The 16,297-nt window shown below is 40.3% G+C and overlaps 1 protein-coding gene across 8 annotated transcripts in view; it reads left to right on the forward strand.

The window, feature by feature from the left end:
- Positions 1 to 16,297, forward strand: part of CPEB3 (cytoplasmic polyadenylation element binding protein 3) — a 187,528-nt gene that overhangs the window by 72,339 nt on the left and 98,892 nt on the right. For all 8 annotated transcript variants that reach the window (XM_048855998.2, XM_048855995.2, XM_048855997.2 and 5 more), the window contains exon 4: positions 176 to 232. In XM_048855998.2, the coding sequence (XP_048711955.1) occupies positions 176 to 232 (57 nt within the window). The remainder of the gene's footprint in view (positions 1 to 175; positions 233 to 16,297) is intronic.

The following is a 16,297-nucleotide window of genomic DNA, read 5'->3' on the forward strand; positions in this document are numbered from 1 at the left end:
AAATGTACGTTCACTTAGATGTTCATTCTGGCAGACTGAAATTACAAATAACATGACCTGTTGTAATGGTAGTATTTAACTTTGGAATTCATTCAGTTTCAAAATAAGATACTGAATTTTAGCCTTTTTGTGTGTGTGATGTGCTATTAATAAATAACTTCTGTTTACTTTGTAGGGCGGATGGGAATAAACTTCCATCATCCAGGAACAGATAATATTATGGCTCTTAACAGTAAGTAGTTTGTCTATAACAAATTTTTGACATGAGAAATATTTTTTTACAGTATGTTCTTATACTTTATATGTATAATATTTAGATTTAATGTACATGTGTGTGTGTGTGTATTTGTATTTGTAGAGAGGAGAGGTCAAATAAAATGTGGAGTGTGTATTTAATCATAACTTATTGTTGAATCAATCGGAACTTAAATTTGTGGATATTACATTATAATCACTCAGTTAATACAGATTTTCTTAGTATGATCAATAATGAACACTTATTTTACATCTGCTGTGTGTACTTTATTGGACACATGGTAATGTCTATTACAGTTAAGGTTGTACAACTGTTTCCATTATAGTCTCCTGTTTTCATGTGTTCAAATCCTGCTGAATTTTTCTATGTTTGGCCTCTGACTCAAGGTGTTATTTTATTTTGGTGTGGCATCCCCACCAAATTGCTTCAAAGTTTCTTTAATTAAGGTTCAGAGAGGATGAAAACATTATTTTCCGAATAAAAAAAAACACCTCCACTTAAATAAGGCTGTACTGAATGTTTTGAAATTCAAATTCTGAATAATGGAATGGAGCTGGTTAGTCTTCATTTGAGAACTAGTGCTTTGGTTTGGTTTAGAAAAGAAAAAGGTTAAGATTAGTTATGACAGATTACAAATTTTAGTTGTGAATGGGTGCAATACTAATGTTAAATCTATAAGTGGAAACTTCAGAAGAAACTGTTAAAATCTGATATGAAAGTTATTTGGATTCCAAGGAGAACGTGGTATCGTATATCATAAAAAGTAGTGGAAAGTGCTAGTAGCCACCAAAGTGTATTGTAGAGCTGAGCATGTGAATACTTACTCAATCATCTGATCACAGGGAAATACTTACAGTAATTGCTTGTGGTTATTTTTAAACATGCACTGAAGAGGTAAAACAACCTGGATCCTATTAGGGAAAATATGGAGTTCTGCTTTATCACATATCTGCAACCTGGAATGAAGGGCCACTGTATATGGAAATGTAAAACAAACTTTTCCAAGCTTCTTATAGTCCAAGGTGAAGCCCTTGTGTGACATACATATACAAGGAAATAGTTTTATTTTTGAGGTGCAAATCTTTTCCAAAAGCATTGTGTTAGAACAACATGAAATTACTGATCTATTTTGTAGCAATTGTGATTTTTCTACTATATCTTGTAGAGCATTTTTGGCTCTTGCTCTGAGTCCGCCACGTTCTTCCAATCCACAACCTGTGTCGCTGAAGTTTCCAGATCTTTTGGGGCTCTTCCAAATGATACACTTTTTTTTTGAAATGTGCTATGATACAAACTTAAAAAGTAGGTTTTATTTGGTTCATAGAACTTGATACGAGTTTTTACTTCTTAGTAAGTAGCCATTTGGAGTTTTTTAAATCAAACTTCTTACTTTAAAGCCAGTTTTTATAGATCCAACAAAAATTTCTGTTGTGTGCTCTTTTTTGTTGGTTTTTCAACAATTGATTATTAAATGGATTTTTCTAGAGTTGTCATCGTAGGTAGCTGCTTGTGTGCAATATTTTGGCATAAGGCACATAAACGGTTGTGAAAGGAATAGTCATGTTTAATTGAGCAGAAATTCTCAATATGACTAAAACCACTATTGAGAGACTGCTCAAATGTGTAGAGGGGAGGGAACAATCTGAAAACCCTGCTGCTGTGCTTTGACATGAATACTGGTCTTGGGGAGCTTGTGTGTTAATTGTTTTTAACTTAGGCATTTCAATGCACTGATTGCAGTCTTCTGTGTGATAGCATTATAATTGTGATGGTGCAAGTATTAATTTTAGTTGGATATTTGCTTTTTATAAACAATGTAAATATGAATACAGGATAAATTCCTGTAAAATAGTGGTTACTGAAGTGAGTGTTCTGTATAAACGTTAGTTCCCAAATGGAACAGTGTCAAGGTTTCTTCCCCACTCTGAACTCTAGGGTACAGATGTGGGGACCTGCATGAAAACCCCCTAAGCTTATTTTTACCAGCTTAGGTTAAAACTTCCCCAAGGTACAAACTATTTTACCTTTTGCCCTTGGACTTTATTTTGCTGCCACCACCAAGCGTCTAACAAATATATAAATGGGAAAGAGCCTGCTTGGAAACGTCTTTCCCCCCAAAATCCTCCCCAAATCCTACACCCCTTTTCCTGGGGAAGGCTTGATAAAAATCCTCACCAATTTGCATAGGTGAACACGGACCCAAACCCTTGGATCTTAAGAACAATGAAAAAAGCAATCAGGTTCTTAAAAGAAGAATTTTAACTGAAGAAAAAGTAGAAGAATCACCTCTGTAAAATCAGGATGGTAAATACCTTACTGGGTAATCAGATTCAAAACATAGAGAATCCCTCTAGGCAAAACTTTAAGTTACAAAAAGACACAAAAACAAGAATATACATTCCATTCAGCACAGCTTATTTTCTCAGCCATTTAAACAAAACAGAATCTAACACATATCTAACTAGATTATTTACTAAGTTCTAAGACTCCATTCCTGTTCTGTTCCCGGCAAAAGCCTCACACAGAGAGAGAGAACCTTTGTTTCTCCCTCCCCTCTCCCGCTTTGAAAGTATCTTGTCTCCTCATTGGTCATTTTGGTCAGGTGCCAGGGAGGTTATCCTAGCTTCTTAACCCTTTACAGGTGAAAGGGTTTTTCCTCTGGCCAGGAGGGATTTAAAGGTGTTTACCCTTTCCTTTATATTTATGACAAACAGCAATAAATATCATTGTGCTTTTTATGCAAACTCTTCCTTTCTAAGTAGTTGAATATATTCTACTTTTATAATTATCCATAGAAATTGGTAAGCTGCTTCTTCAGAAAAGAAACATGCTGTCCTTCTTTATTTTTTTTTAAGTAGATGGGAAATACAAGTATAATACTACTTACATCATACTGAATCCCTTTGAGTGTTGGTGTTCTACAGTATGTGTCATGTTCTAATGATTTTACTAATGATAATTCAAGTTCAAGCCCAGTTTAAACATACATAAACAGGATATATAATCCAGTTGGATGGTCTAAGCATACTAAACAGAATAATTATCATACACATTTTTATTATGTAAATTGTAGAATTGTTGAAAATTCAGCAGTACATACAAACTTTCATAAACAAAGACTTGGAAATATTTATAAAACATATAAATTACTTTTGCAAAATAAGTGAAGAAGTATATTTCCTTCACCTGAGTCTTGTTTCTTTGGATTAAATTCACCACAAACTCAAAAGCTTGCAGAAGGTCCCCAAACTATGCTTAAATCCCATGTTAAGAACTAGATTGGGGTGTAAATGGTTGGGGTGGCCTTTGTAAGCCCTCTGCACTGAGGTAAATGTAAGCATAAAACTTTTTTTTTGTTTTCTTTAACTTTGAAATGAATTTTATGATTTGTTGTTACGTCTATTTAATGTGTTTGTTTTACTGTTAACTGCAGATATCTAATCTAAGCATTCCTGACAAATATAGAACTCTATTTCTATTTGTTTAGTCACATATGATAAACTATGCTACTGCTGTAAGGTATATCATGAATAAATAGTCCAAGTAGAAACATCCCTATCCCCCTGCCAAAATAATCTCACTTTGAATCAGAGAACTCCCCAATGGAGATTTCAGTTGAACTGTCTCGGGGGATAATTGGACAATGAACACAGTTTCTTAAGTCCACTATGATGATCAAATTTAAACATAATTTATGTACAATCTCATACCGGCTCCTTGAGTCAAAAACTCACCCAGTAACTTCTATTTATACTGTTTAGCCAGGCATTCAAATCTGAAAGTGCTCATGGATAGATTTGGAAAAATAATGACTGCTGTGAGGTAATGAGCGGGTAATACCATTCCTCTGTGGGATGGAGTAAGGATATAAACATTCCTTATCAAAGCAGCCAAAAATGGCCAGGACCATCCTTGAGCAGAGTTTTGAAGGGGATTGTACTGTCACTAGCATCTTAAGCCATGTCTACACTAAGAGTGCTTTATCAATATAGGTATACTGTGTCAGTTAGGAATCCTACCTTTTCTTGCCCCTCACCAACATAGTTATGCCAGCAGAGAGAGAGAGAGAGAGAGAGTCTGGACCTGACCTTAGTACAAGATTAGTTATTAGTGGACAGAATCAACAAATGTTCTATTGGGGGCGCAGGGAAGGAGAGTGTGCTGGTGTTCAGGAACAGTAATAAGTATGAGATAAAAGGGGAGGTAGCTTAAAGTTAAATGATCATGAATGCTTTTCTTATCCTGGCTTTTGGTGGCATTCAGCACATCTATTATAGTGGCATGGCAGCCCAGCTATATTTAAGGTTACATCATGACATCGGTTTAAAGGTCGACATTTGGATTGGGAAAATCTGTATTTTACTAGCATGAAAGGTGGAGGCGTGGCTACTTCTTGATTCTGGGGCAGGTTACTTTGATGTGTCTAAAGAGACACGGTGTGTAGGTTTGGACAGTGCAGTTACCTTGACCACTGACAGAAAAAGTGTGTGTGCTGCAAGGGTTTTCAGTGTTTGGATTCTGATTGATTCCTGGATCATGAGATTGCAGAAGTTTGTTGGAGAGCAAGTTGCACACCATGACCTGGGGATGTCTTATTTGGCTATGTATGCAAATTGAGGGAAATAAATACAATTGCTAAATGACTACTAATTCCTGCCAATAATCTATCTTTTCCGTTCAACAAACTGGGAAATTCAGTGGAAAAATCATAGTAACGCAGAGGTAAGCTTGCTTGTTGGGATATCATCCTCTTACAGGATGTTGAGTTGAGCAAAACTAAAACTTCTGAATACCAGGAAATACATAGGCACAGTCCTCTAAAGCACTTGCCAAACCTTCCCATCTTGGTCCACAAACTTTATAAGTGTACCCTCTATGCCATTATCTAAAGCATCGATGAAGACATTGAACAGAATCTTACCCAGAACTGATCCCTGTGGGACCCCCCTCCATTATGCCCTTCCAGTACGACTGTGAACCACTGATGATTACTCTCTGGGAATGGTTTTCCAACCAGTTATGCACACACCTTATAGTAGCTCCATCTAAGTTGTATTTCCCTTGTTTGTTTAGGAGAAGGTCATGCAAGACCGTATCGGAAGCCTTACTAGAGTTAAGCTATACCACATCTACCGCTTCCCCCCTATTCACAAGGCTTGTTACCCTGTCAAAGAAAGCTGTCAGGTTAGTTTGACAAGATTCGTTCTTGTCAAATCCTGGCTGACTGTTACTTATCACCTTATTATCTTCTAGATGTTTGCTAATTGATTGCTTTGCTAATTGATTTGCTCCATTATCTTTCCAGGTACAAAAGTTAAGCTGACTGGTCTGTACTTCCCTGGGTTGTCCTTATTTCCCTTTTTATAGATTGGCACTATATTTGCCCCTTTCCAGTCTTCTGGAATCTCTTCCGTCTTCCATGACTTTTCAAAGATAATCACTCCAGGCAGGAGAGCATCTAGAGTATGTAGCCATACACCAAGAGAAAGCTGCTATAAGTGCTTGCCAAGATATACAATCAGGAATAGGCATTTCAAAATTATGCAGGTGTTTTACAGGGGATTATAGCTTCTGGTCTCTGTGACCCCTGGGTAGTGGAGTGCACAGCTGTGACGAGAGGGGTCACTGTCAGGAATCATGGGACAGCTGTTGAAGTGTTAGGGTTGATATAGGTCAGGTGTCTACACTCGCACTGCATATGCAGTGTCTAATTCACACAGTACCTCAACCATGGCTCAGCACCATTCATGGGGGTGATGTTACTACAGCGAAATAACAGGGTACTGATGTCGGGAGAAGACAAGTTTGAATGTATACACATGCACAAATAAAGTCAATGCAAGTCAGCTTGCATCAACCTAACTTCGTAATGTAGACCAGGTCAGAGATCCTATCCTTGGAGCATAGCTTCAAAGGGCAGGGTTTTTGCATAACCAGAGCTGGGGAACTTGCATTCATGTTCCCCTAGATAGTTCCCAGGAAATCCACTTCACCCATATTGTCCAAGAAGTCCATTCTTGTCTGGCACATTGATGAATATAGTCCTCTGATCATCCAAGCCTTACATAATATCTTCCCCCAAGAGAAGTTACATATAATCCCGGCTCACAATAATACATAAACTTTTCATTTAGTACACTGAACCTCAAAGATACTTAAACTTAATTCAATAAGGTTTTTCAAGGCTATTTCAGGAAACTGCCATATTTGTCTCACTATGCTTTCCACCCTCTTATATGGGGAAAGGGAAGAGGTGTATGTGTACCTTCAGGATGCAGTATGCATTATTTCTATGCAGAATTGTATAGGTAATGTTGGTAGCAGGCAATAGGACTTTTATTACAAAAGATATTGTCAGCAGTGAGGTGAAACATTGAAAGGATTCTAATGCTTTAATGATGGTTAAGTGAGTGTAGGTTGAAATAGTATCTTGTGAGTAGGTGTAAGGGAGTTGTAAAAGGTTGTGAAGTGGCTCTTGAATTGTGTATGCGTAGTGTTCTTTCTGGGTAGTCAGTTAAGTATTTGTGTGACTGGATCTGGAACATCCTGAGTCTGACAGTGTCAATGGCCAGTGCAAGTCTATATACATTTTGAGGCATTGCTTGAAGAGGGAGGCATGGGCAGCCTTTTTTCTTTTTGTCCTTTAATACTGTTAGATGGAATCCTGTGAGTGACAGTGAAAGGAAGTGAAGAGCTTGTACACCTCAGCAACTGTGGGGTTGGCAGACTAAAGATGTGTATTAACGTGGTGTATTGGAGCATTGCTGAACGAGGGAAAAGTTAAGGTTGCATGGTCAACCTTAACTGTGTATTTCCTGGTTTTCAGACGTTTGAGTTTTGCTCAGTTAAACATTCTGCAAGGGCAGGATGTACCACCAAGTAACCTTAACTCTACCTTAATGTAGCTTTTTAACCATTTGATTTTATATTTATTCTTACAAATTAATGTATATTCTGGTAGTGCCCAAAGGCCCCAATCAAGATTAGGGCCCCATTGTGCTATACAGATACACAGGGAGACACAGCCAGTCCCAAAGAAATTACTATCTTGTATAGTAAGGGAGTAATCCATGTGAACTGAAAACTTTTATTAAATCTGTCAGTCATTTTTTAAAGTCTGTAAATTTGTGAACAGCTGGCCGGCGACAAAAGCATCTTTCTCTTAATGATAGGATACTGTACAGTTCTAGTGATACATAGGGCTAAATTTTCAGAGGCATCAGCCTCTCCTGATATTTTTCTCAAAGATTTGTGTGCACAGAAAGGACTTAATGATTACCTGATTTAAATAGGCTGCTTTTTAAATATTTGGTCCTTCAAATTCTCATGTTCTTAGAATTAAGATATATTTGTTTTGCATCCTCTTCTATTGAAATATGAGCCTTGACCACTAGACAATTTTAATAGTGCATTTTCATTTCCATAGTTCTTTCCCACGTGCTTTGTTAAAATGTTGTTTCATACTATTTCATTTTCATTCCTGAGACTTAAACAGAATACAAATTTTTGTCAGTTTTTCATTCCTTCTCTTTGCTGTGTTAGAATATTAACCTATATGAAAGTGTGTGGGCATGGAAACAGAAAGATGACTTCTGGCATACAAAATAAGATTCGAAAACCTGTTCGTTTTAACATTAAGATTGTGATTTAAACTAATGAAAGTCAGGAAGTATAGGGTGGATGCTCAAAACTCCATATTTAACACACCAGTTGTGTTTTTGTATTGCAAGGATCTCTGAATAAAATCTTTGGAACCATATCAGCTCTGATATAAGTGGATACAACTTGCACTGAAGTCAGGGATGAGTTTTATGAAAATACAACTTTTATGAAAATATAGATTGTATTAAGTAGTTGGTTTATGTAAGTGCAGCTAAATGGCAGAGTTCAAGCCAGTAAAGCACTCATTAAGATAGAGGATCACATTTTAACTACATTTTAAAGAGCATAATATGAGGCAAGGTGGAAGTATCATTTTATAAAAGGAAGGCACTTTAAGGAGACCACTTCTACTGGTTATGCCATACATTTGGCAGTGCAGTGCAATGGCTCTTGATACACTTTTATGAAATGAACAGAAGCCAGGGATGATGAGTGCCTGTGTGCTGGAAGTTGGTTGCACCCTCAGGCCATGTCTACACTTATTGGGGATGGATGCTGCTGCGATTGATGCAGCGGGGTCGATTTAGTGTGTCTAGTGAAGACCCACTACATCAACCGCAGAGTGCTCTCCAGTACACTCCACCGGAATGAGAAGATTAAGGTAAGTTGATGGGAGAGCATCTTCTGTCAACGCAGCGCAGTGTAAACACCGCAGTAAGTCGACCTAAACTATGTCAACTCCAGCTACCTTATTCACATAGCTGGAGTAGCGTAACTTAGGTCAACTTACCGCAGTAATGTAGACAAGGCGTTAGATGGCCCAGTAGCAAAGTCATGGGATGGTGCTGCCACTAAGTGATTTACACTTACAGGGGTAGTGGGGTTGTGGAAAGAGGAAGTAGAGATGACAAGAGAAGAGGATTAATGAGGTTTTCAATCCCAGACCTGGTGGTAGGAAGGAAGTGGTCTGGAGCTCCTTCCATTGGGGGAAAAATGGATAAACTTGGAGGCATAAAAAAACAAAAATAATTGAAAGTATATCTCCCGCTTCTGTGTCTCTCCTCCCTTCTCCCCTCCTCCCCTCAGTTTTCCTCTGTTAGATCATGGTCTATGCCTTTCCTATTTCTTGTACATTTCCAGATGCTTGATTGACTCTTACTGAGGGCAGTGTCTCCTGTCAGTGACTATAGAGGCCCGTTTTCTAGTACAATGGGATTTCTTAATCTTTCTGTTTATTTTTCCCCATTCCATCTCATAATCCTATCTTTTTTCCCATTTGTTTTCCCAGTCCTTCTCTCCCTGCCTTACATCTCCCTTTAAATTAGCATTCCTCTCATCTCTTCAATCCTGTATACAGCATAGGAGTACCATCTGCTTTTGCAGCACTTCTGCTCAGGGCTCCCAAGGCTTTGTGTTAGTAGGGAGTGAAGCTCCAGGCTGGGCAGGGTCAGATTCAGTAGTTTGGCAGCAGTGTGAGGAGAATTCCCATACAGTTGCCTGTTAGGTGTGGACTGGAACTTTACCTCAAAACCAAAAAAATGTACAGTGGGGAAGGGAAGGCTTTAAGACTCTTGGTCACTGGCTTTATGCCATCCGGCATGCTTGCAAAATGAAGGTGTCTGCTTGTAACTGCACAGTTCATATATTAAAACTGAATAGTAAAAAAAATACTTTTGCAATTCATATCCTGATGGAGTACTTAAAGGGATACCTTCCTGTGGTATTGGAATCAAACAGCAACAGGGAACTGCTAGGTCCTAGGTGCTACTGTTGTACAAACAATTATTATTAATAATGAGGAAAAAAACACATGAGGAGGAGAGCTGAAGAGATGTCCAGAAAACTTTGCAGCTGTCCAAAAGAGGACTCCTAAAACTAGAAACAAATACCAACTAGAGCCAGGTTGGATCCGTGAGAAGACCCTCTGCTTCCAATATTCAGACCAATATAGTTTATAGTAATAGAAAATTTATTGTCATGCATGAACCTGATTTAACAACAGCAGGACTACTGCTTAAATAGGTTCTACCAGGCGTTAATTAACTTGAGTATGAATTATTCATTCAGAGCTGAGGATAACAACATATAATATTTCAGTGTCCATTTATCTTTGAAAAGAGTATATCACAAAGGGGACTGTTGGTATTTGAGATCACTATTTTAATTTGAAAGTATATTTAAAAACACTAATTCTTCTTCAAGTAGTGTATCTATGGTGTTCCACTTCAGGTGTGTAAGAGCCTTTGATTGGAGTGTTTTGGTAGCAATACTTGCTCAGCTCACACTTGGGCTCCAGATATTGTTATGCCCCATACTGATGCTATGCTGAGCCGCGTAGGCAAACCACCCGGAGTTCCTTTTCAACCACACTTTGACCTGAGAGAGAACATTCATCAAGCCTGCTCTAGTCTATCCTGTTGCTTAGCTCTTTTAGCTTAGTTCATAGAGATAGAAAATAACTTGATTAAAAATAGAATTCCGAATAAACTAAAAGCTATCAGCCTCCTCCACCCATTGCTGAGGGGCTGCCTTTGGGGTTTGTCACTGCTGGGGTATACAGGAATTCCCAGACTTCAATCACTGTCTCTCCTGCCGGGAATCCATCCCAGTTAGTGATGGTCATTCTTGGTGCCTCTGCTGTTTGGGAAACACCCACATACCAGCCAAGTATAAGATCTGGACATCTTTGAAAAGCAGATCTAGGAAAAATAGGGAAATTAAGTTCAAGTAGCTCAGGATGGAGCAGTCCCTAAGACCAGACTCTGATCCAGCCTCTGAGAACCCCCCTGTACCCCAGCCTTCAAGCACATTTAGCGTAGCTCTCGTCCCCTAATGCCCCTACTCTACTTGCGCTACATTGATGACATCTTCATCATCTGGACCCATGGAAAAGAAGCCCTTGAGGAATTCCACCATGATTTCAACAATTTCCATCCCACCATCAACCTCAGCCTGGACCAGTCCACACAAGAGATCCACTTCCTGGACGCTACGGTGCTAATAAGCTATGGTCACATAAACACCACCCTATACCGGAAACCTACTGACCGCTATTCCTACCTACGTGCCTCCAGCTTTCACCCAGACCACACCACACGATCCATTGTCTACAGCCAAGCTCTACGATACAACCGCATTTGCTCCAAACCCTCAGACAGAGACAAACACCTACAAGATTTCTATCAAGCATTCTTACAACTACAATACCCACCTGCTGAAGTGAAGAAACAGATTGACAGAGCCAGAAGAGTACCCAGAAATCACCTACTACAGTACAGGCCCAACAAAGAAAATAACAGAACGCCACTAGCCATCACCCTCAGCCCCCAACTAAAACTTCTCCAACGCATCATCAAGGATCTATAACCTATCCTGAAGGACGACTCATCACTCTCACAGATCTTGGGAGACAGGACAGTCCTTGCTTACAGACACTCCCCCAACCTGAAGCAAATACTCACCAACAACCACACACCACACAACAGAACCACTAACCCAGGAACCTATCCTTGCAACAAAGCCCGTTGCCAACTGTGTCCACATATCTATTCAGGGGACACCATCATAGGGCCTAATCACATCAGCCACACTATCAGAGGCTCGTTCACCTGCACATCTACCAATGTGATATACGCCATCATGTGCCAGCAATGCCCCTTTGTCATGTACATTGGTCAAACTGGGCAGTCTCTATGTAAAAGAATAAATGGACACAAATCAGACGTCAAGAATTATAACATTCAAAAACCAGTTGGAGAACACTTCAATCTCTCTGGTCACTCGATTACAGATCTAAAAGTTGCAATTCTTCAACAAAAAAACTTCAAAAACAGACTCCAATGAGAGACTGCTGAATTGGAATTAATTTGCAAACTGGATACAATTAACTTAGGCTTGACTAGAGACTGGGAGTGGATGGGTCATTACACAAAGTAAAACTATTTCCCCATGTTTATTGTCCCTCCACCCCCCACTGTTCCTCAGACATTCTTGTCAACTGCTGAAAATGGCCCATCTTGATTATCACTACAAAAGGCTTTTTCCCCCCCGCTCTCCTGCTGGTAATAGCTCACCTTAAGTGATCACTCTGGTTACAGTGTGTATGGTAACACCCATTGTTTCATGTTCTCTATGCCTATAAATCTCCCCACTGTATTTTCCACTGAATGCACCCGATGAAGTGAGCTGTAGCTCACGAAAGCTTATGCTCAAATAAATTTGTTAGTCTCTAAGGTGCCACAAGTACTCCTTTTCTTTCTGTCAACTTCTGTATCCTAGTCACAGAGAGCATTGTAGGATAAGATCACAGAGAGTACTGATAAGACTTCAAGGAAGGGGAGCTCTAGATCTCCTATCAGAAAATCTTCAAAGAAATCTTGGTCATCTCACAAAGTGACCACTTCAGAGACCTCAGGTCCCAAAGCAAGTATCATTAGAGCTCTATGCTGTTCCAGTACCAGAAGGTCAATGAAAACTTCAACCTCCTCCAAGTGCTGCGGTACCAAGCATACTTTAGTACTGAAACCTCCCTTGATGCCAACTAGACATGACCATTCCAGCAGACACACTAAGTATTCTGCTTCAAAGAAGTCTGTACCATATTCATACTCCTCTGTTCCACCCTCAGTACCCAACCCAGCGTCCCAAGCTATTACACAGGTATACCAGAAGGCAGCAGCTTCTTCTATACCATTTTCAACCTCCATGCATGCACCACCAAAGCTTTCAGCATCCTCGTACTCATGCCATCTCATCAAGCACTGCTGTCCTTGGTACATGGACAGGTAACTTTAGGGTCCTGTCTCAGCTCAGATATGTCTGGTATTGCAGAAATTCCAATATTCCAGATAGCTATTTGGTTCAGAGGTGCTGGAATCTCCATTGTTGGCCAGCACTTGAACGGCTGTCAATACTAAGATCTTCTGGGTCACCAAGATCATATCTTTCCCTGGTGCCTCCCAGCTCTCCAGTATCTACCACATGGGGCAGACAACAATCCCCATCTCCGTTTCCCACCCCACCTTTAGACTACGGTGAGGAGGATTCCTCTGATTCTCAGATTTGTCTGTCTACTGTGGAAAGGACAATTCCTCTGGCACCTATGCTGAAAGATATCTTACTGGTATCACCAGCAGTGGATGTTGCCTCCCCTATCCTATGGGCCTCCTCTGCGAACTTATTGGGATCTTTGGCTGTTTATTGCCACCAGTTCTCAAAAGCCCCTAGTTTCTCCCTTGGGGATCATAGAGAAAGTCACTTGCCTGATCCGCCACTTCTCCTCAACAGCCCAGACCTCTGAGAGGAGACTTTCAGGGGGTAAGAGGAAAAAACAGACAGGAGGTGACACCTTAAATGAATATTTCATTATCGTCACCAGATGAGGCTGTAATACTTCCACCACCTTCTTTGGCTGGTGATTTTAAGCAATTTCAGGAGCTGATGAAGTGCATTGCAGACTGGCTCCAAATTCCATTAGAGGAAGTTGTGGCACACAGGCCCATTGGTGCGAACTGGAAAATGGTTCCTTGTTTTTTATAAGCAACTCCTGGCTCAGACCCTGCAAACTCACTGCACCTAACACACCACTTTCATGGTGTTATCTATGAAGATTAACATGTGAAGTCTCTACTGAAAGCTTGTAATTTCTGAATACTCGGTCATTGTGAGATGTGTGTGTGAATTTTTTAAAGAATGTAATTTTATCGAAAACTACGCCTTATGATCTTGGAGTAAAAGTTAGTCACCAGGGAATCGTATGTGTCTGTGATTGCCCATTCAGGCAAAAGGTTGAAATTTCCCTGGTTAGCTGGTAATGTTTATTATAGCTCTTGCAGTTATAATGTCATTGTTAGAGTCCAGAGATTGGTTCACAGCCCTTGAACTTCAGGACACTTATTTTTGCATTTCACCCCCAAACCCCCACCAAAAGAAGCTTTTTCATTTTACATTGTCAGGATAACTTCTAAAAGGTCATAGTAGTCATAACCACTTGGCGATGGCAGTTAGGTATAATCATCTTCCCTTATCTGAACGATTGGCCTGCTCAAGGGCTGGGGGATTGTATGACAAAGTTCTTTCCACAGTCTACGCAGCCATGTCCAATTCCACAGGTTAGGTCTTCAACTCAACATTGAAAAGTTCATTCTGATCCCAGTACAATGGATGGAGTTCATAGGGGCTTCTCCAGATGCCATAACAGCCAGGCCTACCTATCTGTGCACAGGTTTAGAGCCCTAACAAATCTCATCTACAAGGTTCAAATAAACCCCCACATGTCAGTGAGAAGTTGCCATCAACTTCTAGGACACATGGCAGCTTGTACTTTTGTAACACAACATGCCAGGTACATCTTGGTTGCTTCCATGGATGACTCAGAACAGTCTATATCCCGAACACAGCTGGTATCTGTCTCTCCCTGAGTACTGCACTCCTTCAGTTGGCAAAAGGAGCTGTCCAAAGGCTATGCAGGAGTCTCTCTCATCCAAGCTCCTCCTACCATCACTTTAACATTGTGGTATGGTGAATGCACCTAGCCATGCACACACTGCTCAGGGCGAATGGTCAGCACAAGTGTCTTTTCTTCATATCAACCTCCTAGACGTGTGTACTCAGGAACACCTGTATCCACTTCTTTCCATTAATCAGGGGCAAGTCAGTCAGTCATGACAGACAATATAGCCTGCGTGTTCTATCAATTGGGGGTGGGGTGTGTGGGTGAGATCCCTCTCCCTTTGTGCCAAAGTAATAAAACCTATGCAACTAGTGTATAGCCAATCAAATCCTCATCTCAGCCTCTACTAGGCATATAAAACGCCATGGCCTATGATCCGAGCAGGCACTTGTCCCTAGATTACAAGTGAGAGCTGGACTCAAATTCTCAAATCTGTTTTTCTGATTTAAGGGCTTCTGGCGGTGGACCTCTGTCACAACCAAAAGGAAGTGCAAAAATTCAGCTCAAGAGGAGGGCTGGGTCCCCAGTCCATAGGGAATGCCTTCCTGTAATATGCTGCTGGGGATATCCAGAGCTGTGATCCATCCACTGTGTTACCCCTTTGCCTCAGCAAGAGTGAGCTTTGCTGGAGATTAGTTTGTCAGCTCCCAGTCACACTAGTCTCTCTTCCGCACCAGCAAACTCCTTGAGGCTCTCCCAGCCAAACTTTGTCTAGCAAGTAACAATCAGTAAACTATAGCCACTGAGCTTCTCAGAGATGTTTCTCGGCAGTGCACAGACCATATCGCTATTCATTCAGAGGAAAAGATATTGAGTTTGCTGCTCTTAAGAGTCAGTACATTACAGCTTATTAATTTAACTGAGGTAAACATATGCTTCTGTTCAAGCATAGTACTGAGTTGATTTATTGTAAAAACAAAACAAGATTATTGGCAATAGAACATAAATTAAGTGATACCAAATAATAGGGATAAAGATAGAAATGTTTACAAGCAAATCCAAGTGAAAACATGCACCTAAAAGACTAAAACTTAATCTGGCAAGATAGTCTTTGTTCAAGATGGTTCCTCTTGCCCACCATCTGCTTTCCAGCTTTTACTGGCCAGCCAGGCCAGGATCCATCACAGAAAACAAATTGCTTGGTTTCTTTGTCTTCTAAGGTGATGAATGAAGATGGAATCTCAGTCTTCTTTTAATATCCCCAGAGGGATTGTCTTTGTTTTACAAGTCAGGAAGCCCTCCGGTGGTTTCAGCTTGACTCTCTGCTTGCTGTGTCCTCCCTGGGAGCTGATACCATGTTGATTTTGCAATCTCCCGTGATTTTTACAATACAAATGCCCTTCCTGCAACCTCCAATGCAAGTGAAAAGTCCATTGTCCATGTTGCCAGTCACAACTGGCTCAGTTTGCCACTGAGCCAGAGATGTTTGCCTTCCCCTTCATCTGGAAAAACCCATTTTTTGTCTCCTTTGTCTGTTTAGTCTCCAAAACATACCAGAGAGTATCCATAATTTCACCTACACTGTTGTTACAAACATTTCAGTGATATTAATAACCAGCATGGTGTTAGTTTTCCAAAAGCATTATATGAAACCTTTCAGATACAAATTATAACAATAGTGAGTTGGAGAACACTGAGCTGGTCAGGCCAGCTGAAACTCACTGCCAGGGGGCCCTTTGCCTTCTGGGATACGGATGCTGTTAGGGTCACACTTCCTCATTCCTTGGACAAGACAAGTATGAGATCCTTACTTGATTCGCCTTGCTTCTTGTCCACCATTGAGACTTCCAGCCATTCCACATCTACTTTCCCAGGGTTCCAGTTGGATTCTTCATCCCAACTCTAGAAAGTTTTGACTAAAAGCTTGGCTCCTCAGTGGTGGTTGAGTATAGAGACGTTGTACTCAGCAAAAGTACAACAGGTATCATTGAACAGCAGGGAGCCATCTATGTGAAATGCTTACCTTCAAAGAATGGAAGAGATTCCAC

This window comes from Caretta caretta, chromosome 7 (assembly GCF_965140235.1).
Source record: "Caretta caretta isolate rCarCar2 chromosome 7, rCarCar1.hap1, whole genome shotgun sequence".
NCBI lineage: Eukaryota > Metazoa > Chordata > Testudines > Cheloniidae > Caretta > Caretta caretta.